The following is a 27,467-nucleotide window of genomic DNA, read 5'->3' as shown; positions in this document are numbered from 1 at the left end:
GATGAATTAGGAGATAATAAAAGTAGAAAACTGAAGGTTAAGCCAGATACAATACAATGCAATTAAGGGCTTACACAAATAATATATACAAATAATGACAACTTAATTATGAAAATAGGCCAGTGTTCATTAATTAAACATTCAGCAACTCAACCACATACGCCATAAAATTGCCATCGTATCTGCAAAACGTAAAACTGTAAGACCTCGTCTACCCAGCATTCACTGGTTGACAAAACCCTATAAGCCGCAGCGAATAGGCAACAGGGACCCCCCCCCCCCCCCCCAAAAAAAATGAAGCCTACTCCGTATCATGGAATGGAAACCAACATTCAAAATATCCAGTACAGGTGGAGTGATGATGTCATCATGCCTGGACGCAAGAGGCTTGATGACTTAATTTCAGCGCCTGTGCTTCGCAGACGGAAGCTTGGAACGGAAGTGAGGTAAGAAATTTTTCTGTCACTTTAGGGCCAGCACAGTAGGGGGGCACTACAGGTGGACATTATAAGTACTGGGCAATGCAGGAGGGCATTATAAGTATTGGTAGCAAATAGCAATACAGGTGGCATTATTACTCACTATTGAGAGACATCATAAGTACTGGGGAAATACAGTGGGGCATTAAAACTACTGGGAGCACTACAGGAAAACAATATAAGTACTGGGGCGACATAAGGGGCAATATAAGCACTGGTAGCAATACAGGGGGCATTGTAACTACTGAGGCCACTACAGAGGGACATCATAACTACTGGGGGCACTCCAGGGAGACAATATAACTACTGGAGCTACTACAGGCGGACAGTATATCCTACTGGGGGCACTCTAGAGGAACAATATATCTACTAGGGGCACTACAGAGGAACATTGTTTGTACCGGGGCAATACAAAGGGGCATTATAACTACTGAGAGCTCTAAAGGGGGAATTATAACTACTAGAGCAATACGGGGAGGGGCGGGGGGCATTACAATCACTTTGGCCAATATAGGGGAACATTATAAATACTGGAGGCGCAAAAGGGGGCATTATAACTACTGCCACACTATAGGGGGCATTAGAACTACTCGGGGCACAATAGAGTTGCCTTTTTACTATTGAGGGCTCTACAGGGGGCCATAGGGAAGGGCCCTGTTACTAATAGGGACACTTTATGGGGACTTATTTCTAATATGGGCACTTTATGGGGGTTATTACTACTGGGAGCACTTTACGGGGTGTTTTTGCTACTGGTGGCACTTTAGAGGGCCTTATTACTACTGGGGGCCCTAATGAGGGGTCATATTACTACTGGGGCACTAAAGAGGGGTCGTATTACTACTGCAGGCTCTACAGGGGGACCTTATTGCTAGTGGGGGGAACTTTGAGGAGCATTAATACTACTGGGAGTACTGTGGGTAGCATTATTATTATTATTATCATCATTATTGGGAACAATATAGAGGGCACTCTCAGGGAGCATTATTACTGTAGGGGGCATTATTAGTAATAAGAGAATTATAATTGGTAGAACTTTTGAGAGCACTATAAGCATGGGGAGACTATCTGTATTGTACTGTTATTTCTTCAATATAGTATTTAGGGGTATTGGGAAGAATAGCTGGCACAGTATTTGGGGTAGCAGCAGGATAACACTGTTGGGGCATCAGAAGGGGGAGGTCGAGGATGATGGAAAAGTGATGAATCTAAGATTTCTGTGTGGCAAACTGCAGAGACAAGACATCGCTGAAATAAGTTGTCATCGTGGTCTGGGCTGAATGGAGAAGATGAGGAAGGAGAACTTTCATAATCAGAGAAGACCTCACTAGGTGTATTAGGTATGTAGTGCTGTATACTCCTGTTGATTTGGCAGTGCTGAAGGTAATGTCTATCCAAATTAGCCGTGGCACTGGGACAGGGGTGGAAGTTGGATTGGTGAGGGGAACACAAACATATTTACCGCACAAGTGGATCTATTTTATAAAGACAGGGCCCTGATTTTAGCTACTAATAATACTATTTTCTTCTGTTTGATAGTGTTCTAATGAAGAGACTCGTATTGAATTAATTAATGGCACCACTGAGAAAACTACAGAAATTAAAAAGCGGATCAATGAAATCTTCAATCAGATAGACCAGAAGATGCCTAAAGTAACATTTATCCATAAAGACAGTGCAACTAGTCCTACAAACAGCAGGGTGTTCATTAAAAACCCCCAAAACCGTTACTGTGTCGGGGAGCAATTAGTCATACAGGTTGATGTGTATGATTATCTGGGAAAGAGAAAAACCTACGGAGGAGATTATCTAAGAGCTCGAATTTCCAACCCAGATACGAAAGCGGGGTCTTCTGGGAGGATCGAAGATTTAAACAACGGAACGTATCATATTCATTTTACTATATTCTGGGAAGGTAAAGTGGTGGTGACCGTATTTCTCATGCACCCAAGCGAAGCAGTTTCTGCCCTCTGGAGGTCAAGGAACAGCTGGTACGGCAATGTAGCTTACTTAGGAAAATTCACAAGTAAAGGCAAGGAAATGGTGACAAAGTGTGGATATGATCTCAATAAAAAAGATGAACTATGTGAATATGCTGACCACGAAAATGAAGAATACTTTTATTGTGTCAAACCTCAAAATTTAAGCTGTGAAACATATACTGAGTTTAAAAATTGGAAAACAATTGCCACCCAGCTGTCCAAACTGGAAAACAGTTTCCTTACAAGGTAAGTGACCATTTTATTCCTATAAATAATTTCACAGGTAGAAAACACATTAATTAAGGCTACATGTACAGTACATGTGCCACCCGCATTTTTTTACGGACCTCATTGACTTTATTGGTCACATGGACTGCATTTTGTGGACCGGAATAGGACATGTTCTATATTCTGCTGAACGTACATATTGATGCAGACAGTACATGTTATCCACATGTATGTGCTGTCCACATCCATATGTCTGGACGTTATCCGTATTTTGAGAATCTGCGGTTTTCAGACCACAAAGTAAATACAGTCATATGCATGAGGACTAAAGGTGTTATCCACATTTGGGGGCAATTTGACCTGACCCTATTCTCCATGTCACCAGACCTGCAGTGATAGGCATATTTACCTGCTCCTCGCTGCTGAGTCCTATCTCCTTCAGCCCCCCATGCTGCCACTGACGAACTGCGGTCAACATCTGGTTTGACGGGGGTCAAGTGTGCTGCAGCAGTCTGTGATTTCTACCCAAATGCAATACATCCAAGGGTCACATGATGCATGGAGGACATGTCACCGCTGCAGCCATTCATTGGCTGCAGTGGTACACATGACCAACGTAAAACCAGATGCGGACACACGGGACCAAAGTGCGTCAGTGGCAGCAGGGGACCGAAGGAGCCAGAACCCAGTGGCAGAGAGCAGGTAAGTATGTTTTTGTCTGCAACAAGGAAGGGGTAAGATCGAAAGGCCTCTGAATGTGGATAACCCCTTCAAGGGAGTCTGTCAACAGTTTTTAGTGCTCAGAACTGCTGACAGCACCATATACAGTATTTACCTCTTCACTTCAGAGCTAATATATATTCTTTCACAATCTACATAGCTAAATGAGGTCTTTGTTTTTAGTAGAAATTTTGAAGTACACATAAAATTGTATTTTACTTTGCGTTTTATTTCGGAAGAAATGGTAGAAATTTTTGTAAAACTTTTTATACACTGTTCACCAAACACCCTTTGATGCAACATGTCCATTGAATAGTGGCTGTGCTTGGTATCAGTTGTGCCTCTAATAACACTATCTACAGGATACTGGGGGGCCCCAGTAATCACATGGACGGGGGTTTGGAAGTGCCGTCTAACTGTTCAATGAGAATGGAGCGGAAGTGTTCTTGTGCATCCTGTGCTCTATTCACTTCTAGTGTTGATCACGAATATTCGAATTTCAAATTTTTATTGCGAATATAGGTACTTCGAAAATTTGCGAATATTTCGAATATAGTTATATATATTCGTAATTTCTAATTTTTTTATTTTTTTTTAATCAGTACACATGATCCTTCACTGCTTCTAGCTTGTGGGCCAATAAGAAGGCTGCAATATACTTGACTTTATGAGTAGTAGTGTTTGCGAATTTTGCTCTATATTCTTTTTTTTTGAATATTTGCTATATTGCTATATATTCTTGTTTTAGAATATTACGAATAAGTTATAGCAATATAGAGAATATTTGAAAAAAATTGAATATAGAGCAATTTAGCTAATATAGTGCTATAATCTTCATCTAATAGTTGTAAGTTGAAAAATTCGCAATAAAAAATTCTAATACGAAAATTCGAATTCCGAAAATTCGCATATTACACAATCATTACCTTTCCGATTTTTCGAGTAAAAAAAAAAATCGCGAATTTTCGAATATTCTACAAAATATTCGCGAAATATCGCGAATTCGAATATGACCCCTGCCGCTCATCACTATTCACTTCTTTGGACTGCTGAGTACAGCACACACAGCAGTGTCACAGGATTGAATGGAGCACAGGATGCACAGGCACACAACCGCTCCATTTTCATGGGGTAGTTCGATGGAACTTCCGGACCCCCAGTGATCAAACACTTGTCCCCTAGCCACAATAAGTATTATTAGTGACACAACCCCTTTAACACAATAAATGGTTGCAAATGCAAAAATACCTTCTAAAAAGTTATCCAACTTTTGTAACTTTTAGGAATATATGAATACATAGTTACATAGTTAGTAGTTGAAAAAAATACAGAAGTTCATCAAGTTCAACCAAGAGATAAGAGGGGAAATTAATTTTAGGAAAGAAAAATTAGAAATTGACTTCTAAACGTTTACATGAGCATTAATTATTATTTAGTTCTAAGAATTAATTTAAGACTTTTTTTAAACCGTCCACTGTTCCTGTTGGGACCACATCCTGAAGTGACTATTCCACAGACTTACAGTTTTTATGGTAAAGAAATCTTGTTGCCTCTGGAGGCTGAACTTTTTTTTCACCATTTGGAGGCAGTGCCCCCTTGTCTTGGCATTTTACATGGAACAGCTTTTCACCATATTTTTTGTATGGCCCATTTATATACTTGTATAAGTTAAAGGGGTTATCCAAACTATACAACATGCCCCCCAATGCCCGGGCCCCTCATATGGTTTATACTTACCCTGTTCCCCGGCAGCCGCGTCACTCCTGGTCCCCGCATGGCCGCCGTGGCATTTCCCCGTCTGGCGGATAAAAATATCCGCAAGCAAGGAGGGGGGCAGCCAATAGCAGGGGACGAGCCTTCCTAGCATCACGGTTGACGCTAGGGAGGCTCATCCCTGTCGCGGCCTGCTATAGGCTGTCCCCCATCGCCGGATGTTTTGATCTGCACGACGGGGAGATGCAGTGGCAGCCGTGCAGGGAGCAGGAGCGATGCGAGTGCCAGGAGCGGGATAAGTATAACCTATTTGAGGGGCCCGGGCATTGATAGGCATGTTTTATAGTTTGGATAACCCTTTATATGCCTCTTCTCAAGGCTAAATACATTTACTTCTATGTTTTTCTTGATGCTCCTTATCAGTTTAGTCACTCTCCTTTGTACTTTTTGCAGCTCCCAGGCATCCTTTCTATGGACTAGTGCCCAGAGCTGAACTGCATATTCCAAATGAGACCAAAGCTTTGTTAAAGGGCATCTGTCAGCAGATTTGTCCCTATGACACCGGCTGACCTGTTACATGTGCACTTGGCAGCTGAAGGCATCTGTGTTAGTCCCATGTTCATATGTGCCTGCATGTGTGTGCTATGCAATTGAGCCTCTAGAAGCAATGGGGGCGTTGCCGTTACACCTAGAGGCTCTGCTCTCTCTGCAACTGCTGTGCTCTCTGCACTTTGATTGACAGGGCCAGACATTATGACATTTTAACTGCCTGGTCCTGTCAATCAAAGTAGAGAGGGCGCGGCAGTTGCAGAGAGAGCAGAGCCTCTAGGTGTAATGGTAACGCCCCCATTGCTCCTAGAGGCTCATTTGCATCTAATAAAACATCATTTTTCTCAGCAATGCGGGCACATATGAACATGGGACCAACACAGATGTCTTCAGCTGCCAAGCGCACATGCAACAGGTCAGCCAGTGTCATAGGGACAAATCTGCTGACAGATGCCCTTTAAGTGTTAATATTACATCCCTGTCCCGTGAGTCCATGCCTTGTTTGATAAACATAATATCCCTCTTGACTTAGAAGCTGCTGATTGACATTGTGCTGTTATTTAGTCTATGATCTACAAGTACATAGAAACCTTCTCTACAAGTGACCCTCCCAGTGTTACTCCCCCTATGATGCACAGAGCAGTGGCGTAGCTAAAAATGACTGGGCCCCACAGCAAATTTTTGAATGGGGCCCCCCTCCCCCAGTAATTTTTTCACAACCACTTCCTTTCATGCCGCCCCCATTCCTGTGGCTAGTAAAGATCGCTCTCTTAGACCAGGCTGACAGCTGTTCCATCCGTTTTCTACACTGTCTATACTGTCTCCTGATATAATTTCATTGTGTAATACTGTTGAGGGGGCCCTGACAAAATCTTTTACTCCTCCTCCTCCTGGATGGACCCCTTCTGGGTCAGGACCCCAAAGCAGCCGCTTCCCCTGCTTCCCCTATAGCTACGCCCCTGGCACAGAGATTATTTGTACCCAGATGCATACATTTACATTTCTCCACATTGTATCTCATTTGTCTGGTCGATGCCGAAACATTCCAAGTCAGCTTGTAGTTTATGGACATCTTCCATACCCTACAAATCTTTTGTTGAAATGTAGGAAATGGTTGTTAAATTATTTGTGAAATTATATTTGCTAAATTAAAATGGCTCCAATTTTTTTTCCATTAGGTCATTTGTCAGAGTGGAAATCCCAGTAAATTTTCAGGCCCTAAATGTAGTTCTCTGTAACAGTAAGTATGAACCGATATATCATAGTGTGAGAAGGCCACACTCATGATCTTCGACCTTTTCCAGAATGAGGGCGCTCTACAGAGTTCTTAATAAACTGCTAGGAAGGTTAACCCTCTTCGGCTCTGCAAAAAAAAAAATTCAAAGAAAATCTGACAGTAGTCAAAGCTCATTGAAAAACAGTAATTAAATAATCGCCAATATTTTATTGGCTACAAATATTAGCGTGTATTTATCTATCAAATATTTGTAGAGAACCATCTTAAAGGGGTCGTCCACTCCTTTTATATTTATATCCTCAGGATGGGCCATCAATATCTGATCGGTGGGGTCCAGCACCCTGCACCCCGACCAATCGGCTGTTGTAGAGTAACTCTGACCCCTGGAACTACACAGCTGTAGTAGGTGGGAGCAGCACCGGAGTAACCAGCTCTGTCCACTACACAATGGATGGAACTGTGTATCTAACCAGATATTGATGGTCAAAGGGACTGGACAACTCCTTTAAGGCCTTTTTACATGAGTCAATGCACAAGGTAATTATTGGGAATGAATGGTTTATTCCCGATAATTGCCTGATCGTTGAGCAGAGATGATAGCTACATTTTCCCATCTGTATGGGGACGAATGATCATTACTGCATCTACAAATGATGATGTGCTGCCCACAAATAATGATTTTATGTGTCGCATAAAAGATATTATCACCCAACGACGAGCGTAAATACGTGCAGATTCTGCCAAAAATTGGCAATGTTATTTTTCTAAGTGTGGACACAAGACTAAAACGCCAATAGATGGTGAAGCGGGAACAATTTTTTAATCTGTTACAATAGACAAATAGTAGTATGCATTATACCCACCAGTGCTGTGCACAGCTACACAGTCTGAGAAACAGTGAGCCACAGTTCAGCTCATTTAGAGAGCGCTGCTAAGGGACACTTCAAAGCCAGTTTTTTCATACAAATGTACAAATTCACTTAATAAAGTATATTATAAAATTTTTCCTAGTCACTTCCTCTACATATTGCAAAAAAAAATAATTCAAAGACAGTCACACTTTAAGGCAGCCCAGCCCGTTGGTCGCTTTGCCCCTGGTCTTTGGGTTCCTATACCAATCACAGCGCAGCAGGAGCCAAGACTGAATCCAGGGGGAACTGAGGGCAGGGGTATAGAGACCCTCTCCGGGAGGTAGAGCACATGCTATTTTGTAAATGTCCCAATGGACCAGGGGTGCACAACCTGCTGCCCAGAGGTCACATGCGGCCCTCGATAAAATTCTGTGCGGCCCCCAACATCTGATGACAGACATGTATGTCTATGTCTTGTGGCTGCTCACATATATCTTTCATGTATTCTCCCATTAGATGGGAGTCCTGGAGGTGTAACCAGACATTTATTATAGTATATACTGTATGGACAATACGCCATAAATATAATATATCAATTGGTAATAACCTTTTAACTTTTATTTTTCGGCCCATGGGATTCCTTCAGTCTGACATTGTGGCCGCCACCCAGAAAAGGTTGTGCACCCCTGCAATAGACGAATGCTATATTATCATCCAGCAAACATCAGAACAGGAGCTTTAGAGGATAAGCTTTTTTACGGCACTCTGGCATTAAAAGTTTCTTTTAAATTTGTAAAAAACAAAACATAAAATTCTTTATTTATATCACACATGCATGGCTGCCAGATTCAGATTTACTTAACTCTTTTCATGTTCTTAAAGGGGTTGTCCCACGAAAAATATTCTACAGTTTTCAAACCAGCACCGGGATCTAAATACTTTTGTAATTGCATGTAACTAAAAATTTTGTATAGCTTCTGAGTTATTCAATAAAATGTATCTGTATAGGTCCACTTAATTTCTTACTTCTGTGACCGGCTCATTAAGAAGGCCGCACATGCTCAGTTTTATCTTTCAACTGCCTCCTGAGTTGTGATAAGGTGAGAGCTGCAGTGGAATGGACACGCCTCCTGAGCTGTGATAGGGAGAACATGGACACGCCCCCTGGGATGCAGCAGAAAAGACACTCCCCTTGAGCTGTCAGCTTGATATAAATCTAGCAGAGCAATGAAAGGGGAGATCTCTGGATCCATGTGAGGTACAGGGCTGGTTCTAGCTTTGTTAGAAAGAGATTGTCATGTGCTATATGATGTCTGGTTTTAATTTTTGACATTATCATCATGGGATAACCCCTTTAAGTACTGCTTGTCTGTGATGATAGAAGGAAATATTAGCAGTGTCTTCTTTCTATAAAGGCGGACATTTAGAGAAGAAAGAAAGCTGCACGACTGGAATGGGCTTAGAATATCCCAGTGGACACGTCATGGCGGATATCTGGTACCCAAAAGGATGTGCAATGAGGACCTATCATAGTATGGAGGAAATGAACACATGTATGAAGGGGAAGTTTTTTTACATGTTTGGCGATTCTACAATGCACCAATGGATGACATACTTTGAAAACAAGTTAAAAAGTAAGTAAAGAAAACATAACATAGACAACATGTCAGGTTCTGTTCACATTAAGAGAAGCCACACGGTTCTACCAGACAGAGCCCTTGCCCTAGCCACTAAGCCTAAATGTGCCCCTATTAAAGGCATAGTTACCCTCATTTCTGGTTAGTATTAGGGATGCAAAGGGGTAAGAATGGACCCCTGCTCTCATGATCAGTAGGGGCCCCAATGGGTTGGATCTCTGCAGGTCAAACACTTATCCCCTACCCTGTGGATAAGGGATAAATTGCCTTCATTGGGAAACTTTTAGATGTTGAGCATCGGAGTGGGGCGCAGACAATAGCGAAGTGGAACTTGACTTAGGGGAAGGTATGCAGGCAGGAAGGGGTTAGTTTGTGTATTCAGGTTAGGTGTCTGCAGGGTTAAATGGAAGTGGGTGGGGTTTGTAAATTATCTATGGTGAGATCTGTAGCAGTGTCCGGGGTATTGCGGTGAGTTAGGTGCTGCGGTTGTCATGTCTTCCTTAGATGAGTTGATGGCTGTGGTCAGGGCCGTGGCAGAGCGGCATGGATCTGAGTGGGTTCAGCAGAGCTTGCAAGCGGCTATGGCAGCGCCTGCTGCGCCTCCGGGTGCATTAGTGGGGAGGGTTAGGGCCTGGCGCTCCGTGCTGCCTGTATGGCTAAGTCCTGAGGCGACCCCGCGTGTGCGACGACGGGTGCAGAGCCCCCTTAGGGATCCCCCTAGGCGACCGGCTAGGGCTGATTCGGTTGTGGCTGGTAGGCGTAGCAGCCGAAATCCAGCTCCTTGTCGGGTGCCTGCGGGAGAAGGATGGGTTAGTTCCCGTCGTTCGTCCCTTGCCCGGCGGGGGGGGGGTCGTGGGGTGATGCGGCCTTTCCTGCTCCAGATATCCCCACCTCTTCAGACAAGCCTACAACCAGTGACCCTACTGCCTCTATACCGCCATGAGCAACTTCACCCTCTCCTACTGTGTCCTTCTCCCATACCATGTAGACTGTAAGCCTCGCGGGCAGGGCCCTCTCTCCTTCTGCACCAGTTTGTACCTCGTCTTGTTCATGCTTAGTGCAATTGTCTGTATTATGTATGTATGTATACCTCTTCTCATATGTACAGCGCTATGGAATGAATGGCGCTTTAATAATAATAAGTAATAATAATAATACATTTCCCCCAATGTTTTTGCAAATTTTTTCTGCTGAATTTGCCATCAAATTTTTATGCAAAAAATTATGTGGCACGGTGTTTCCTGAAAGCCAATAGGGAACTAGGAAATACGCTGCAATGTCCCACATTTACTATTGTCAGCGCACCTAGACACTGTCAGAAACTGCGCCACAACCTGGCAATTTTGTTGCAATTTGGATCATCTAGTTTTTTGGAAATTTGGAAATCTAGGGGGTCATTTATTAAAAAGAAATACACCTAAATTAGGCATCTTTCTGGCGCAGATTGTGGCGTAAAGATCCTTTGCGGCGCAATCTGTGACTTCTCCCTGCTCACGCCAGGTCTAAAAAAAAGTAGTTGTGGCGCAGGCGGAGAAGGGGAGGGGCCGTCAGGCCCATCTCATTTACCATTTGCTATGCCTGTTTTACGTGTAGAAAATGGTCTAAATGTAAGACCGCTAGGAAGCTGGCTTGCATTTAGAAGCTGCGGTGGATCATAACGTCAAAGGATCCACTGCCAGCGCACGGGCTTATTAAGACCGGCGTCTAAAACGCCGGTCTTAAAAAATGTTCCCCCTAGTTTTTGGGAAATCATCAGCTCCTAGCTGTCAAAGGTTGCATATGTTACTAGAAAAAGGGTGTGACTTTATAAGAAATGGTGTGGCCTAAGGCCCCTTTCACACGAGCGAGAATTCCGTGCGGGTGCAATGCGTGATGCAAACACATTGCGCCCGCACGGAATCCGGACCCATTCATTTAAATGGGTCTGTGTACCTGAGCGGTGGTTTTCACGCATCACTTTTGCATTGCGTGAGAATCGCAGCATGTTCTATATTCTGCATCGCATCCGCACTTGCTTGCTTGATTTTTACGGATAGATGCTGTTTGCAAACATTCCGTTTTTCATCACGCGCGTGCAAAACGCAGTAAATCGCATTGCACCCGGGCGATAAAAACTTAACAACTGAACGAGATCGCAAACAAAACTGAATGACTTTGTTTACGAAATCGTGCAGTTTTACTGAACGCATCCGCAACGCATCCGGACACGCTCGCCTGCAAGAGGCCTAATATGGTACATTTAGCACCAAAATTGTGCCACAATCCTAGTATAAAATTCTGAGCGATTAGTTTAGTCTGACAGCTTTCTCTCCCACCTCCCCCATACACTAACGTATTCAGTGTATTCAAGAGGGGAAAAAGCCTCTCCAGGGAGAAAAAAAGGCCAAAAATATTCACCTCAGCGTCACGACCTCCGCACACACATTAGACTGTCAGCCGAAGCTGCTGTTCTCAGTTGAGAACACATTAATATGTATAGTGGCATTTTTTCTTTTTCTTTCTTTTTTAAAGCTAAAGAAAACTGCCTCAAAAAAGTACCTTATATATGTGTGTGTGTGTGTGAAATATCTCCAGGTCCAGTCCCTTGGTAACTGTCTAAGGCTAGGGCTACACGGCGACTTGTCGCAGGACAATAAGTCACAAGACAAAAAGGGAACAACTACAGTGCAAGGTGTGTCTCGTGACATTCATGTCGCGCAACATTTTTTGTGTTGTAAGTCAATGGTGTCGCACTGCGACATGCTGTGACAGTCGCATAGAAATCCAACTTGGATGGATTTTTTGCGACTGTTGTGTCACAGTGCGACACCATTGACTATAATTACAAAAAAAATTGCGAGAAATTGGTGCAATACATTTTGCTGTGTAGCACTAGCCTAAAGCAAGGGACGGGCCCTAAACCCCAGGCTTGGCGCTTTCCTGTGAAGTGAGTCTAGTCTGAGATGATTGAATTTTGAGCAGCTATCGGCAGCTGTAGTCCTCGTTTAGAATAGAGGGAGAAATCCAGGAGACATTGCAAAGAAAGACTGTAGACCAATATACAATGCCCGTCCTAAAAAAAAGTCGCTTCCAAAAATATTTCGTTGGACCGCCTTTAGCTTTGATTACGGCACGCATTCTCTGTGGCATTGTTTCGATAAGCTTCTGCAATGCCACAAGATTTATTTCTATCCAGTGTTGCATTAATTTTTCACCAAGATCTTGCATTGATGATGGTAGAGTCTGAACGCTGCGCAAAGCCTTCTCCAGCACATCCCAAAGATTCTCAATGGGGTTAAGGTCTGGACTCTGTGGTGGCCAATCCATGTGTGAAAATGATGTCTCATGCTCCCTGAACCTAATCTTTCACAATTTGAGCCGGATGAATCCTAGCATTGTCATCTTGGAATATGCCCGTGCCATCAGGGAAGAAAAAATCCATTGATGGAATAACCTGGTCATTCAGTATGTTCAGGCAGGGCCGGTGCAACCATATAGGCGAACTAGGCATTCGCCTAGGGCGCCGGCCTGCTGGGGGCTCCCTGGTGGGCTCCCCCTAACTGGGGCTGCAGCCCTGGGCGAGCAGCTCTTGAGCCGCCCCCAGCGCCATTACAGGGGGGCCAGGAGGTGGAGGTCCTTCTTAAATATGGCAGAGCAGGCATCTGCTTACCCTGATGGCAGGCGCCTGCTCTGCCAGTAAATTACCGGAGGAGAGGAGTCGGGCAGCAAGGGAGGCTGTTCTAGCAGCTCCCCACTCCTCCCTCGTGCGCGATCTGTGATGCCGGAATATGACGTCATTCCGGCCCCGGCATACTAAACGGCGCGCTGGAGGACTGAGGAGCTGCACCACACTGGACCCCAGGGAGGTGAGTGTTTAGGTGTTTGACTGTGAGTGTCTGCCTGTGTATTTATGTCAGTGAGTGAGTGTATGTGTGTCTGTCATTGAGTGTCTGTGTGTGTATGTCAGCGAGTGAGTGTATGTCAGTGAGTGTGGATGTCTGTCAGTCAGTAAGTGTCTGTGTGTTTGTCAGTGAGTATGTTTGTCAGTGAGTATGTGTGTGTGTGTGTGTGTGTGTGTTTCAGTGGGTAGGTGTATGTCTGTCAGTCAGTGAGTGTATGTCTGTCTGTCAGTGAGTGTATGTGTGTCTGTCAGTGAGTGTATGTCTGTCTGTCAGTGAGTGTATGTGTGTCTGTCAGTGAGTGTATGTCTGTCTGTCAGTGAGTTTCTGTGTACGTCATTCAGTGAGTGTCTGAGTGTGTGTGTCTGTCAGTGAGTGAGTGACATGAGGTGGCGGCAAAATGGATCTTTGCCTAGGGCGGCAAAAATCCTTGCACCGGCCCTGTGTTCAGGTAGTCGCTGACCTCATTCTTGGAGCACATACTGTTGCTGAACCTAGACCTGACCAACTGCAGCAACCCCAGATCATAGCACTGCCCCCACAGGCTTGTACAGTAGGCACTAGGCATGATGGGGGCATCACTTTATCTGCCTCTCTTCTTACCCTGATGCGCCCATCACTCTGGACTCATCAGACCACATCACCTTCTTCCATTGCTCCAGAGTCCAATCTTTATGCTCCCTAGCAAATTGAAGCCTTTTTTTCTGGTTTGGCTCACTGATTAGTGGTTTTCTTACGGCTACACAGCTGTTCAGTCCCAATCCCTTGATCTCCCTTTGCATTGTGCGTGTGGAAATGCTCTTACTTTAACTATTAAACATAGCCCTGAGTTCTACTGTTGTTTGTCTTCGATTTGATTTCACCAAACGTTTAAGTGATCGCCGATCACGATGATTCAGGATTTTTTCCCCGCCACACTTCTTCCTCGAATACGATGGGTCCCCACTATCCTTCCAGTTTTTAATAATGCGTTGGACAGTTCTTAACCCAATTTTAGTAGTTTCTGCAATCTCCTTAGATGTTTTCTCTGCTTGATGCATGCCAATGATTTCACCCTTCTCAGACTAACATCTTTTCCACAACCACAAGATGTGTCTTTCGAAATGGTTGTCTAAGAAATGAGAAGCAGCTCATTGCACCAGTTGGGGTTAAATAACTTGTTGCCAGCTAAAAGATAATCACCCATGCAGTAATTATCCAATAGGAGGCTCATAACTATTTGCTTAGTTAAATCCAGGTGGCGACTTTTTTTTTGGACAGGCAGTGTATTTAACCTCTTCAGGACACAGGGCGTACAGGTACGCCCTGATGTCCTAGTACTTAAGGACACAGGGCGTACCTGTACGCCCTGTGTATTTCTGGTCACCGCCGTGCGGCGGGTGGTGATCGGAAGCCAGTGTCTGCTCAAATCATTGAGCAGGCACCTCGGCTAAATGCCCAGGGGGGTTCCCGTGACCCCTTCATGTCGGCGATCGCCGCAAACTGAATTGACCTGCGGTTTGCGGCTTTTACCTATTGCGGCGGCGGGCGGTGCCATCGGGTCCCCATGGGGCTGTAGGGGGGACCCGATGGCATGGAAGGCAGCGCGATGTCTAAGGAAGGCATCAGCGCTGCCTTCCTGTGACGTGCCTGTGAGATCCAGCTCCCTAGATCTCACAGGCCGGAAGGTGTATGAGTAATACACACAGTATTACTCAAACAGCCAATGCATTCCAATATAGAAGTATTGGAATGCATTGTAAAAGATTAGACCCCCAAAAGTTCAAGTCTCAAAGTGGGACAAAAAATTAAGTGAAAAAAAAAGTTTAAAAAATAAAGTTTTCCCCCAAAAAAATTAAGTTTCAAGTAAAAATAAACAAAAACGTCATTTTCCCCAAATAAAGTTAAAAAAAATTGGTAGTAAATAGGGGGGGGGGAGGAAGTATACATATTAGGTATCGCCGCGTCCGTATCGACCGGCTCTATAAACATATCACATGACCTAACCCCTCAGATGAACACCATAAAAAATAAAAACTGTGCTAAATAAACAATTTTTTGGTCACCTTACATCACAAAAAGTACAACAGCAAGCGATCAAAAAGTCGTTTGCCCACCAAAATAGTACCAATCTAACCGTCACCTCATCCCGCAAAAAATGAGCCCCTACCTGAGACAATCGCCCAAAAAATAAAAAAACTATGGCTCAGAATATGGAGACACTAAAATATAATTTTTTTTGTTTTAAAAAAGCTGTTATTGTGTACAACTTACATAAATAAAAAAAGTATACATATTAGGTATCGCCGCGTCCGTATCGACCTGCTCTATAAAAATATCACATGACCTAACCCCTCAGATGAACACCGTAAAAATTTTTAAATAAAAACTGTGCTAAATAAATACTTTTTTGTCACCTTACATCACATAAAGTGTAATAGCAAGCAATCAAAAAGTCATATGCACCCCAAAATAGTGCCAATCAAACCATCATCTCATCCCGCAAAAAATTAGACCCTACCTAAGATAATCGCCCAAAAACTGAAAAAACTATGGCTCTCAGACTATGGAGACACTAAAACATGATTTATTTTTTTTCAAAAATGATATTATTGTGTAAAACTTACCTAATATGTATACTTTTTTTTTATTTATGTATCTCCGCGTCCGTATCGACCAGCTGTATAAAAATATCACATGACCTAACCCCTCAGATGAACACTGTAAAAAATGTAAAATAAAAACTGTGCTAAATAAAACATTTTTTGTCACCTTACATCACAAAAAGTGTAATAGCAAGCCATCAAAAAGTCACACGCACCCCATAATAGTGCCAATAAAACCATCATCTCATCCCGCAAAAATCATACCCTACCCAAGGTAATCGCTCAAAAACTGAAAAAATTATGGCTCTCAGACTATGGAAACACTTAAACATGATTTTTTTGCTTCAAAAATGAAATCATTGTGTAAAACTTACATAAATAAAAAAAAGTATACATATTAGGTATCGCCGCGTCCGTGACAACCTGGTCTATAAAAATTCCACATGATCTAACCTGTCAGATGAATGTTGTAAATAACAAAAAATAAAAACGGTGCCAAAAAAGCTATTTCTTGTTATCTTGCCTCACAAAAAGTGTAATATAGAGCAACCAAGAATCACATGTACCCTAAACTAGTACCAACAAAACTTCCACCCTATCCCGTAGTTTCTAAAATGGGGTCAGTTTTTTGGAGTTTCTACTCTAGGGGTGCATCAGGGGGGCTTCAAATGGGACATGGTGTAAAAAAAAAAACAGTCCAGCAAAATCTGCCTTCCAAAAATCATATGGCATTCCTTTCCTTCTGCGCCCTGCCGTGTGCCCGTACAGCCGTTTACGACCACATATGGGGTGTTTCTGTAAACTACAGAATCAGAGCCATAAATATTGAGTTTAGTTGGGCTGTTAACCCTTGCTTTGTAACTGAAAAAAAAATCTTAAAATGGAAAATCTGCCAAAAAAGTGACATTTTGAAATTGTATCTCTATTTTCCATTAATTCTTGTGGAACACCTAAAGGGTTAACAAAGTTTGTAAAATCAGTTTTGAATACCTTGAGGGGTGTAGTTTCTAGAATGGGGTCATTTTTGGGTGGTTTCTATTATGTAAGCCTCGCAAAATGACTTTAGACCTGAACTGGTCCCTAAAAATTGGGTTTTTGAAAATTTCAGAAAAACTTCAAGATTTGCTTCTAAACTTCTAAGCCTTGTAACATCCCCAAAAAATTTTGGAGGTAATTTCTCTATTATAGAAGTAGAGAAATTGAAACTTGGAAATTTGCAATTTTTTACTAATTTTTGCTAAATTTGGTATTTTTTTATAAATAAAAATGATTTTTTTTTACTTCATTTTACCAGTGTCATGAAGTACACTATGTGACGAAAAAAACAATCCCAGAATGGCCTGGATAAGTCAAAGCGTTTTAAAGTTATCACCACTTAAAGTGACACTGGTCAGATTTGCAAAAAATGGCCTGGTCCTTAAGGTGAAATAAGGCTGTGTCCTTAAGGAGTTAAAGGGAATCTGTCACCTCCTGTGAGCCCTATTATGTACGGTAATACTTGTATAGATTACCTGCCGCTGTAATTTGTATCTCGATGCCCATCCCCTATTGCCAACTATGTGCCCACAAACTCGCGGTAGAATGCATAGAGAGAACTTCTCCTGGAGACCTCTCCATTATGTGCACAAGAATTCTCTCAACGTATTCCACGGCTCATTAGGGGACACACAGGAGGGGAATGAGGGTACAAATTGACACACAAATTATTGATCTGGAGTCAGCAGCAAGTGGTCTATACATGTATTACTTTACTTATTAGGCTTGCTGAAAGTGATAGATTCTCTTTAAGAAGGCTGACCAGCCATAAAAAGAGGGTGTTCATGGAATCTGTGAAGGTAACGCATGAGGCTATTAGACTTTACAGCACTTAACTAGGTATTGTAAAGGTCTCAGTCTCTAGTCACACAAAATTACAACACTTGTCTGGGTCTAAAGGTTTCCGGCCCCTGTTCATATGCCTGCTACTTGGAAGAGAGTCTACACAGCTGAAGGAAACACATATGGATTACACAGTAACATACAGTATATTTGAAAGTGCATCTCTGCAGGAAGCTCCTGGATATAATCCATCAATTCATCCTCAGATGGTGGTTGTTTGGGGGTGCCCATGGTATTAATGTCCATTTGGGTGCTAGGCAGGGCATGTGATGGGAATGCTGTGGCCAGTTTGTGGTGTTAACAAGAGTGTCTCTTTATTGTATGCAGGATTGAAGTTGTAGTACATCCAGCAGTAGTTTGAACACAATGTCCTCCCAAATGTCCCACCGTGAGCTAAGCAAATAAATACGGCATTGGCCCTGAGATTATTCTGGCTATAATATCTGCTATAGGGATCTCTGTATAATAGCTGTGCTCTGGCAACCATGGCTATAGCATCCACTATTCTGGGCTGTCTTAACTTGTAATCCCTCTGCAGTAGCAGGGTCTGGATCGCATTTTAGCTGGGTTCTCTTGCTGTAGCCATGCAAATCCTCCTCCTTTATTTCTTGCTTGTTTTCATTTACTGGAGCTTGTGGAGGGGACTGAGGGTCCAGGGTTTAGAGCTGGAGAATATGGGAGAGGAGCTAGATTAGCTAACTCACTGGAGTCTTCTGGAACTATGTGGTGGAACCAGCCCATACCCGGAGCTCCAGGGAGAGCTGGGACATATTTTTAACTCTTCCCTTGCCTTGTTCATGCATTAACATTACAAACATTCCATAAGGGCTGTTTCACACGAGCGAGTCCATTGCGGGAATCGCGCTCCGTGTGTGTGTGATCCTCCGCTCTGGACTTGCAGGAGCGCACGGCATTGTCATGATTTATAATGCTATGTGTCTCTGTTTGACCTTATTTCTACAGAATCATACTGACAGCTTTATGTCACTATGATTCTGTGGAAAAAAGGCCATGCAGAGACACACAGCATTATAAATCATGATAATGCCGTGCGCTCCTGCAAGTCCAGAGCGGAGGATCACACTCACACACGGAGCGCGTGTGAAACTCGCTCGTGTGAAACAGCCCTAACAAACCAAAACTTTGTAGATACTCCCAGGGATGGGATACTGCACATGTAATATATGACAAGGTCATATATTACTATCGGACAAGGATAGGACATTTCTGCAGAAGTAAAAAAAAACAACTGCAGCATGCAGTTGGCCGGCATCCGTGATTTGCAAATACGCAATTTGCGGACCACAAAACACGTCCATGTGCATGAGCCCTTAAACTGATTAATATATTTTCCACAAGTCTCTTGTCTTTGCACCTCATCACAAGCAACACCAAGGGCACCACACCTTCTGTCAGACAGGAGACCCCAAACAGGGAGTGACCCGGGGGAGAAACAACGCCAAGTGCAACCCGTCTTCACTGCACAGCACAGGGAGCGTGGGGGAAAGACAGTCACCACTATGAGCAGTACTACCAGTAGTAAGACTACCACTCCCATCCTCTCCTCCCCACACAACTCCCCGCCAGGTCACAAGAGTGGATCCAAAAAAGTATCAGGCTTTCCTTTATACTTTTCTATCTTTTTTTGGTGCCACTCCTGGATTTGGCTAAAAAAAGAGTGCACCAAAAACAGCAGATCTTTTCCAAAAAACTCTGTGTGTGAACTAGCCTTAAGAAATCTTTCTGTGTTTCTGTTTAATTACCTGGCATTATAATAACATTATGTACCAAAATAGGCAATATGATGGTTTATAACATAATTTTCACGGTTTATTTGATTACCTTCCCAGCATTAAAAATGCTCAACGTCTATGAAAGTGGGTGGGCGCAGAAGCATGTAGGTGTGGACATTGAAAGGAACATACATGTTGTTTGGAAAAGACATGGAAGGCCCTTCGTGAATTTGGACTTTGTGTCTCTCAGAGAAGAGCGCTCTATCCCACGTGAAATCGATCTTATTGGAGGCAACAAGCACACCGTGATTGCACTAAACATCGGGGTACACTTCAGACTCTTCCCAGTCCATCACTATATCCGAAGACTCCTCAACATTCGTCGAGCTATTGAACGTCTCTTCCTCAGAAGCCCAGAAACAAAAGTCATCATTAAGACTGAGAATACAAGTGAAATGGGGGGCGAGTATGAAGGAATGAGCGATTTCCATGCCTACGTTCACTATTTCATAATGGAAATCATCTTCAAAGATCTCAATGTCGGCTTTGTTCATGGATGGGACATGACCACTGCATTTAATACAAATCAAATACATCCGGGAGAAAACTATGTAAGAAATGAGGTAAACATGTTGATGACATATATATGTACCTGAGCTTTAATACTGTTCCGTTTATGTCTAAGGCTATGGACAGCTTTAGGGTTCATGCACACAAACGTATTTTTGGTCGGGTCGGATGTGGACCCATTCACTTCAATGGGGCCGCAAGCGATGCGGACAGCACACTGTGTACTGTCCGCATCGGTATGTCCGTTTCGCGGTCCTGCAAAAAAATAGAAAATGTCCTATTCTTGTCTGTTTTATGGACAAGGATAGGACTGTTCTATAGAGGGCAGGACGTTTTGTTCCGCAAAATGCAGGACACACACGTCCATATCCATGTTTTACAGACCAGTAAAAATGGCAATGTCCATGTGTATGAGCCCTTTGGTCATAAATCAGGTTAGAAAATTGTTCACAAGATGAGCAAGGGAAACCAAGAGCCAAAAAAGTCCAAAATTTGTAACAAAGACCTATTCGAAAAATAATTTGTAGACCAAAAGACATGCACACATTAAAAAATAACCTTTACCTTTAACCACAGACTTTAAAGGGGCTATCCGAGACTAAGTTTACTTTTAGAAATAGTTGTGACCAGTGGTTTACCAGCAGTGTCCACTGGAAATTGCTGCTCAAACTTGGTCTTGGCTTTACATTACACTCCAATAATCAGCACAGCAGACCATGGAGCAGAAGCCAAGAGACCAAGACGATAACCGTGCCTATATGCATTCTAGTCCAGTTTTCAAATTATTTGTTAAAAAGATGATTGTGAATTTATTGTAGATTTTTATGGCCGCAAGCTTAAGTACAAACAACGTTGTAACCTCTCCTGAAATGTCTGCTTTAGCAATTGTTTGTATTCCCCATATAATAACAATTCTAGAGCATCTATTGTTATGACTATGTTGTGCCAGTCTGCATTGAAGGTCCAGATGAGTGTTACCAGTTGGGGGGGGGGGGTCCCTGCAAAGTCTGACACTATCCAGTCACTGCTGCTGCTGCTATCAGACTGTGCAGGGACACACACCCCAACTGGTAACACAGTAGGGATTTTCCAAAGCAGAGAACTCCTTTAAATTTATTTTGATTAACCCCTTCAGGACATCCACCGTATGGAAAATGTCTGGTCTTTAAATATGGCACCCGCTACACAGCAGAGGCTAACAGTGATTGCAGACATTTAACCCCTCAGATGCCGTGGTCAAGAATGACTGCGGCATCTGGGTGGTGAAAGTGAAGGAGCCGCAAACTCCTGCGAGATTGAGGAAGCTGTCACATTACAGAGATAGGCCAGAGCCTGCTTGAGGCTTCGACTTGTCTGACTTATCTGCTCTGACCAGCACTGCAACCCTTAGCCAAAGCCTTATGTCCTTATGATCCCAACGTATGCTAGGATGCACTGCTTTCCTCTGATGAAATGGTCTGCCTTACTGAAGCCCTGCCTGACCGCCATATATACTCTATAGGACTTGCCAATTGTGTCCATGTAGCAAAAAGGAGCTGAGCATTTCTCTGGTGCCTTTACCCCAACCACATTATCTAAAATAGAGAACGCCTGCAACCACTTAGAGAAGGTCCTTGGGATCAATCTATATATCCTAGTCTTATCCTCCTCCTTCCTTCTTTGTCCACATACATCCTCCACCAGATTAAACTTCTTCCTTTACTTGGGCCAGCGGCCCTTCATTGCAGGGCATACACTTTGCCCTTGGGAGAAACATCCAAGTGTGGAGTGTCCTTGTCACGAACCAGCGGGTGTGAATCCACTGTGCCATGTGTCCTACCTTCTCTAAGGGCGTTGTCTAAGTGAACCTCTCGATCTTCACAGTACCCCTGATGGTGGGGATGGACTTTCCTGAGGGGAACACCAGGTCTCTACCTCTTGAGGAGGATAGGCACACGAGACAGCTGGTCCTGGCGGACCAGGAGGTACCTGAGAAATGTACCAGAGGTACAGGCATTGTCAGCAGGCTGAGTTGTAACCCAGAGCAACAGTGCAGGACCGAAGGATGAGTCAGAGGCGAAGTCAGACAGACAATAGGTCAGGGCAGGCGGCACAGGTACAGGTCAGGCAATATGGGTCGGCAATAGGCGAGTCAAGGCAAGCAGGCAGCAATCAAACAGGCCGCAGAGTCCAGAAATAAAAGTATGAGTCAGGAACACAGGAACACAAGCAGATATCAGGAACCTTAGCAGGACACAAGGACCTTGACACTGAGGCATCTGGGAAGGGGCTGAGCCACTTCTATATGTGCAGGAGGGCTAGGATTGGTCAGCGAGGTCACATGACCTAACCCATAAAACACAGGGAGTGACATTCCCCGGCCCTTAAGGAAGTGCTGCAGGAAACAAGCAGCAAGCATGCTGTGGCCAGGGCTGAGAGGAAACTGTGGAGCAGATCCCAGAACAACAGTACCTACAGAGACAGAGCCCAGGACTGCAGCAGTGAATGGGAAGTACTGGCAGCAGATCACTGCTGAACGTGGCGCCTGGGACCGCGGCTGTAAGCATGGGAACAGCGGCGCACAGCAGCCGCTGTTACAGTCCTCTTCCTTACCTTTTTCCTTGTCCTTCTCCATTCTTGTATCTTGCATCTTCACCCACCTTGGAGTCAAATGTACAGCTACTTAGCCCCCTACAACCACGTTCCCCACACCTTGCCTCAAACAAGTTGTCCTATCAAGTGTCCCATCAGCCCTCCCAACTGAGTTGCGGCAGTACTACTCCACCATGCCGCCACAGGTGACATAAAAAAAGGCAAAGAATAGTGTTGTAACTCACATCCCCTTACTAACTGCCTAACATTACCTAATACGTCCACTAGGACTAGGGCACACTAGACCCTGTACTCTGTGGCTCGAAAGAGAACATATGCCATTGTTTCCAGCCCTTCTAAACCCTGTCATTTTGGCCTCCCCTTAAACTTTGCACCAAGTCTTACCTTGCTTGATAAATCAAGGCCGGGTAGCTGAAAAAGACAAGACAGGAATGTATCTCTGGATCAATGCAGATTGGGTAAGAATAATTTTGGGGTGTGGTGGGCACCTCCACTCTGGGAAAATCATTGATTTTTAGCATTTATCCAAAGTTTAACTTTAAATATGATTACTTCCACCATGTTGCATGTTCAGCTTTAATTTTATTGTGTATTCCTTTTATACTATATACATTTTTAATAAAGAAAAATTTGTAAAAATCTGCAAAAAACAATGTACCATGACTGATGAGCAAACACTGCTGCAACAAAAGGCAGTTTTTGGCACTTTTGAGGGAAAGTAAGGGGGATCTAAGGTGAGGGTGATGAGGTGGTTCTATAGCGACTGTCAGGGGAGTTGTGGACCCATTGTACTGCAATGAATTTGACTTGTGGCTAAACTTGGGAGTGGAGCTAAGGGGATATCCTGGTATTCACCATTGTACAGGCAATCTGCAGGTTACAACCACTCAAGTATTCTTCATTAGCAACAACTGATGTTACACTACCTAATGACACCTGGAGAATCAATTGTCTAAAGTTTTTGTTAGATAGGCAAAGTTCAGGGCTGGCAGAGTTCAGGCAATACAGCAGAAGGTTAGGACTGACAGCAGATAGGTGAAATATAATCAGCGCAGGCCGCGTGAAACTGAAGAAAGCAAATAAAATATAAACCTAGCACAGAACTAGAACAAAATGGGGCCTATAGATCAGTGTTTCCCAACCAGTGTGCCTCCAGTTGTTGCAAAACTACAACTCCCAGCATGCCCGCACAACCAAAGGCTGTCCGGGCATGCTGGGAGTTGTAGTTTTGCAACAGCTGGAGGCACACTGGTTGGGAAACACTGCTATAGATAAGCCTGGAGTTACAGGGAATAGGCTGGAGTAGAGTAGTATTGGTGCACCCTGGCCCTTAAAAAGGAGAAATCCCAGGAGGCCGCAATATCCAGTTGTCAACTATAAACCATGTAGACCAACCACTGATGCATTTATCTGTACCACAGACTTTTTAGGCTGAAAATACAGTTTTGGTGCAGTTTTTAAGCCAAACTCAAGAGTGGATCCTAAAGAAAAGTGAAATATGAATATTGATACATTCCATCCAATCCTGGTTTGGCCAAAGAAGTCTGCATCACAACTGATGTAGTACTAAACAAGCCATACAAGCTCTGTGCAATTGTCACGCTTCGGTGTGGGAATCAAACACCACACCGAGCAAGAGGGAAGAGGTGAACAGGGATTCAGGCCTTGAGAACAAGGGAAGAAAGTAAAACCCTAACCGAATCCTGACTGACTACCAGTATGAACAGACCCCAGAGGTAAGTGTGTTCATATACGCAGGAATACCTAGAGTCCTATCTAGCCCTATAGGACCCTGGTACTAATGTCAGGGACGATACTACCTGTTCCTCCAAAAAGAAGGACGAACAGGAGTCTCCTACAGGTCAATACAAACAATAGGGAAATGCAACACACAGAACCCAAACAAAATGCAAGAAGGGAAAGGAAAGACTTAACTTCAAAGGGGCTATGGAAGCACCAGTAATTCCACGCACCAGCAATCCACAACTGAAACTGAAGCCTTAAACCGCATGGCATTGTGGGAGAAGCAACTATAAATAAGGACGGTTAAAATTCCCCCATTAGCAACACCTGAGGCAAGGGGTGTGGCCATACCAGAAACAACATAGACACCTATTGATCCACAGAGAAAACCTGTCAGATGCGGACCCATTCACTTCAAAGGGGCTGCAAAAGATGCGGACAGCACACCATGTGCGGTCCACATCCATATTTCCTCTCCATGACACCCGCAAAAAAATAGAACGTGTCCTATTATTGTGCGTTTAACAGGCAAGAATAGGACTGTTCTATGAGGGGCGGGATATGCAATGCACGCGGCTGGTATCCGTGTTTTGCGGATCGCAAAACAGGCTACGGTCTTGTGCATGAGCCCTGATTCATTAAGTTCATACTGACTACTTCATGCCCTATGCAATAGAAAATGTGAGCTACAGCAGCATCTCCAAACACAGAGCTTCTTTATTCAAACTTCCATGGTACGATGTACAAAAGTGGCAACGTTTCGGCTACATGTAGCCTTTGTCAAGCATAAAATACAAGTGGTGATTCCAACATATAAATAGTAAAAAAATATGCACACCCACAAAAGCCATTCCCCCAATCGACAGACAAGAGTGATATAACATACATAGTTGTAGCCAATCATGAAAGAATCGCAATTCAATACCTATTTGACATAATGTAAATCCGCCCCTCTAGCTCACCTGTGAGGGCTCTCCATAATCACTAACACGCGAGCCTCGGCGTACCCACCAACTGACTGCGCTTGTTCATAGACGTCATAGGTAGGCGACTGATCAACTGTCGCGATCTTAGCATTGATCCCGCCTTTGCCTAGAGGTAACGATGGAGATGAACGAGCGGCGCCAACAACCAATGGGAGACGCTCGCACAGACGACATCATAGTCGACGTGTGCGTCACGTGACCGAAGATGTGGGTCACATGACTGCTGTTTATATGTACATGGTTACCAACCAAGCTATAAAGTACTAGCACACTATCACAGTCCAGGACATGCGCGTCCATGCGAGAGGGACAGCGAGGTATATAGAGTACTGGCCCAATAACATGGGGAGAGGAACACACAGTATTATAAAAAACAATAATACTCGGCACCTAGATCATATACTAAGGGTGCTTCCATAGTAAATGGCTTAACAACAATTGTAAGAAAATACAACAATCCTTATTGTAATAGCCCCGGGGGTGCATATAAACATGTGGATAAAAACACATCAAAACTAGTATCGGATGGGTACCTAACTGATCCCAGCCACATTGAACTCCAAGTTGAGTCCATGTGGTTGCAGGGACCTTAGGGTGTATATCCATTTAAGTTCTTTTTTCCTAAGAACAGCATCTCTGTCTCCACCCCTACGTAAAACACCCACACTGTCTATCACCCTAAAGCGCAATTGGTTGACAGAGTGTCCCGCCTCGGCGCCTCCACAAAATGTTTGGCTGCCGGTTTGTCCAAGTTGGCTTTACGAATTGTGCTTTTGTGTTTATTGATCCTCTCACGAATCTTCATTGTAGTCTCACCCACATAGATGAGACTACAAGGGCATTGTATAACATATACAACATCTCGGGATCTACATGTGTAGTAGCCATTGATCTTGTATTTCTTGCCGCTGTATGGGTGAAAAAAATTATCACCTTTAAGGATGTTACTACAGTTGCAACAAGACAAGCAAGGAAAGGTTCCATTCCTACGTGGGGCCAAAAATTTCTGTGCACCCAAACCGGAGCCTCCAACATCTGTTTTTACCAACCTGTCACGCAAATTAGAGTTCCTCTTGTACGCCATTAATGGAGGAGCACTAAATTCATCTATATCAGGCAAACCTCTTTGCAGTATATGCCACTCTTTTCTGAGAATGTGTGCAATATCTCCACTGTCCCGACCATACACAGACACAAAAGGAACTCTACTCATGACCTTGGTTCTCGTTGATTTGTGGAGGACAGAATCCCTTTCAACCAATGTGACTCTTTCTGGTCCTATCCAGGAGCTTCCTGGGATAGCCCCGTTCAGTGAATTTGTCGCACATGGCGTCCACCCTTTGTGTAAAATTAGCATAGTCAGATACAATACTTCTAACTCTTAATAGTTGGCTCCAAGGCAAGGAGTCCAACATCTGACGTGGATGGTAACTGTCATGTGTGAGAAGGGTGTTCCTATCTGTAGACTTTTGAAAAAAGGTCTGTTTTAATTTCACCCCCCACTACATAGACGCGCACATCCAAGAAGCTAAGTTCACTTTCAGAGGATGTGACAGTGAACTGTAACCCAGGGACACCTGAGTTCAGGTGTAGATGAAACTCATCAAGCTCATTGGTTGTACCAGTCCAGATCATGAAGATGTCGTCGATGTAGCGCCACCAACATAGGACCCTCCCAAAAAATGGGGATTGGTATACCAACCTGTCCTCCACCTCGGCCATGAAGATGTTGGCATAGGTGGGGGCCACATTGGACCCCATAGCCACACCCCGCCTCTGCTGATAGAAGGTGTCGCCGAAGAGGAAGTAATTCCTCTTCAGGACAACCTCCAAGAGGCGGAGGACAAATCGGAACACCCCCAGAGAGAGTCCCATGTCGGCCAGGGCCACATCGACGACATTCAGACCATGTGTATGATCAATGGACGTGTGCAAAGAAAGTCAAAGCTGACCAACAAAAACTGAGCTGAAAGCTGTAACTCACATAATTTAGACAGGAAATGTCCAGTATCCTTGACGTAGGATGGGGCGGAGGTCGCACGGATCTGCAAGAGCCTGTCGAGAAATATCGAGATAGGATTAAAGACCGAGTTTCTGCCCGATACA

At 43.8% G+C, this 27,467-nt stretch overlaps 1 protein-coding gene across 1 annotated transcript; it reads left to right on the top strand.

Annotated features, from left to right (window-relative positions):
- The first annotated feature begins 318 nt into the window (after window positions 1-318).
- LOC120987771 (NXPE family member 4-like) lies at window positions 319-20,126 on the top strand. Its single transcript, XM_040415911.1, has 5 exons — window positions 319-441; window positions 2,019-2,707; window positions 6,850-6,911; window positions 9,175-9,393; window positions 19,588-20,126. Exons 1-5 carry the CDS (start codon window positions 319-321, stop codon window positions 20,124-20,126), a joined length of 1,632 nt encoding a protein of 543 aa, XP_040271845.1.
- Window positions 20,127-27,467: the final 7,341 nt, after the last annotated feature.

This window comes from Bufo bufo, chromosome 1 (assembly GCF_905171765.1).
Source record: "Bufo bufo chromosome 1, aBufBuf1.1, whole genome shotgun sequence".
Classification (NCBI taxonomy): domain Eukaryota; kingdom Metazoa; phylum Chordata; class Amphibia; order Anura; family Bufonidae; genus Bufo; species Bufo bufo.
The sequence above is the reverse complement of the archived record's forward strand: the minus strand, read 5'-3'. Positions and strand labels throughout refer to the sequence as shown.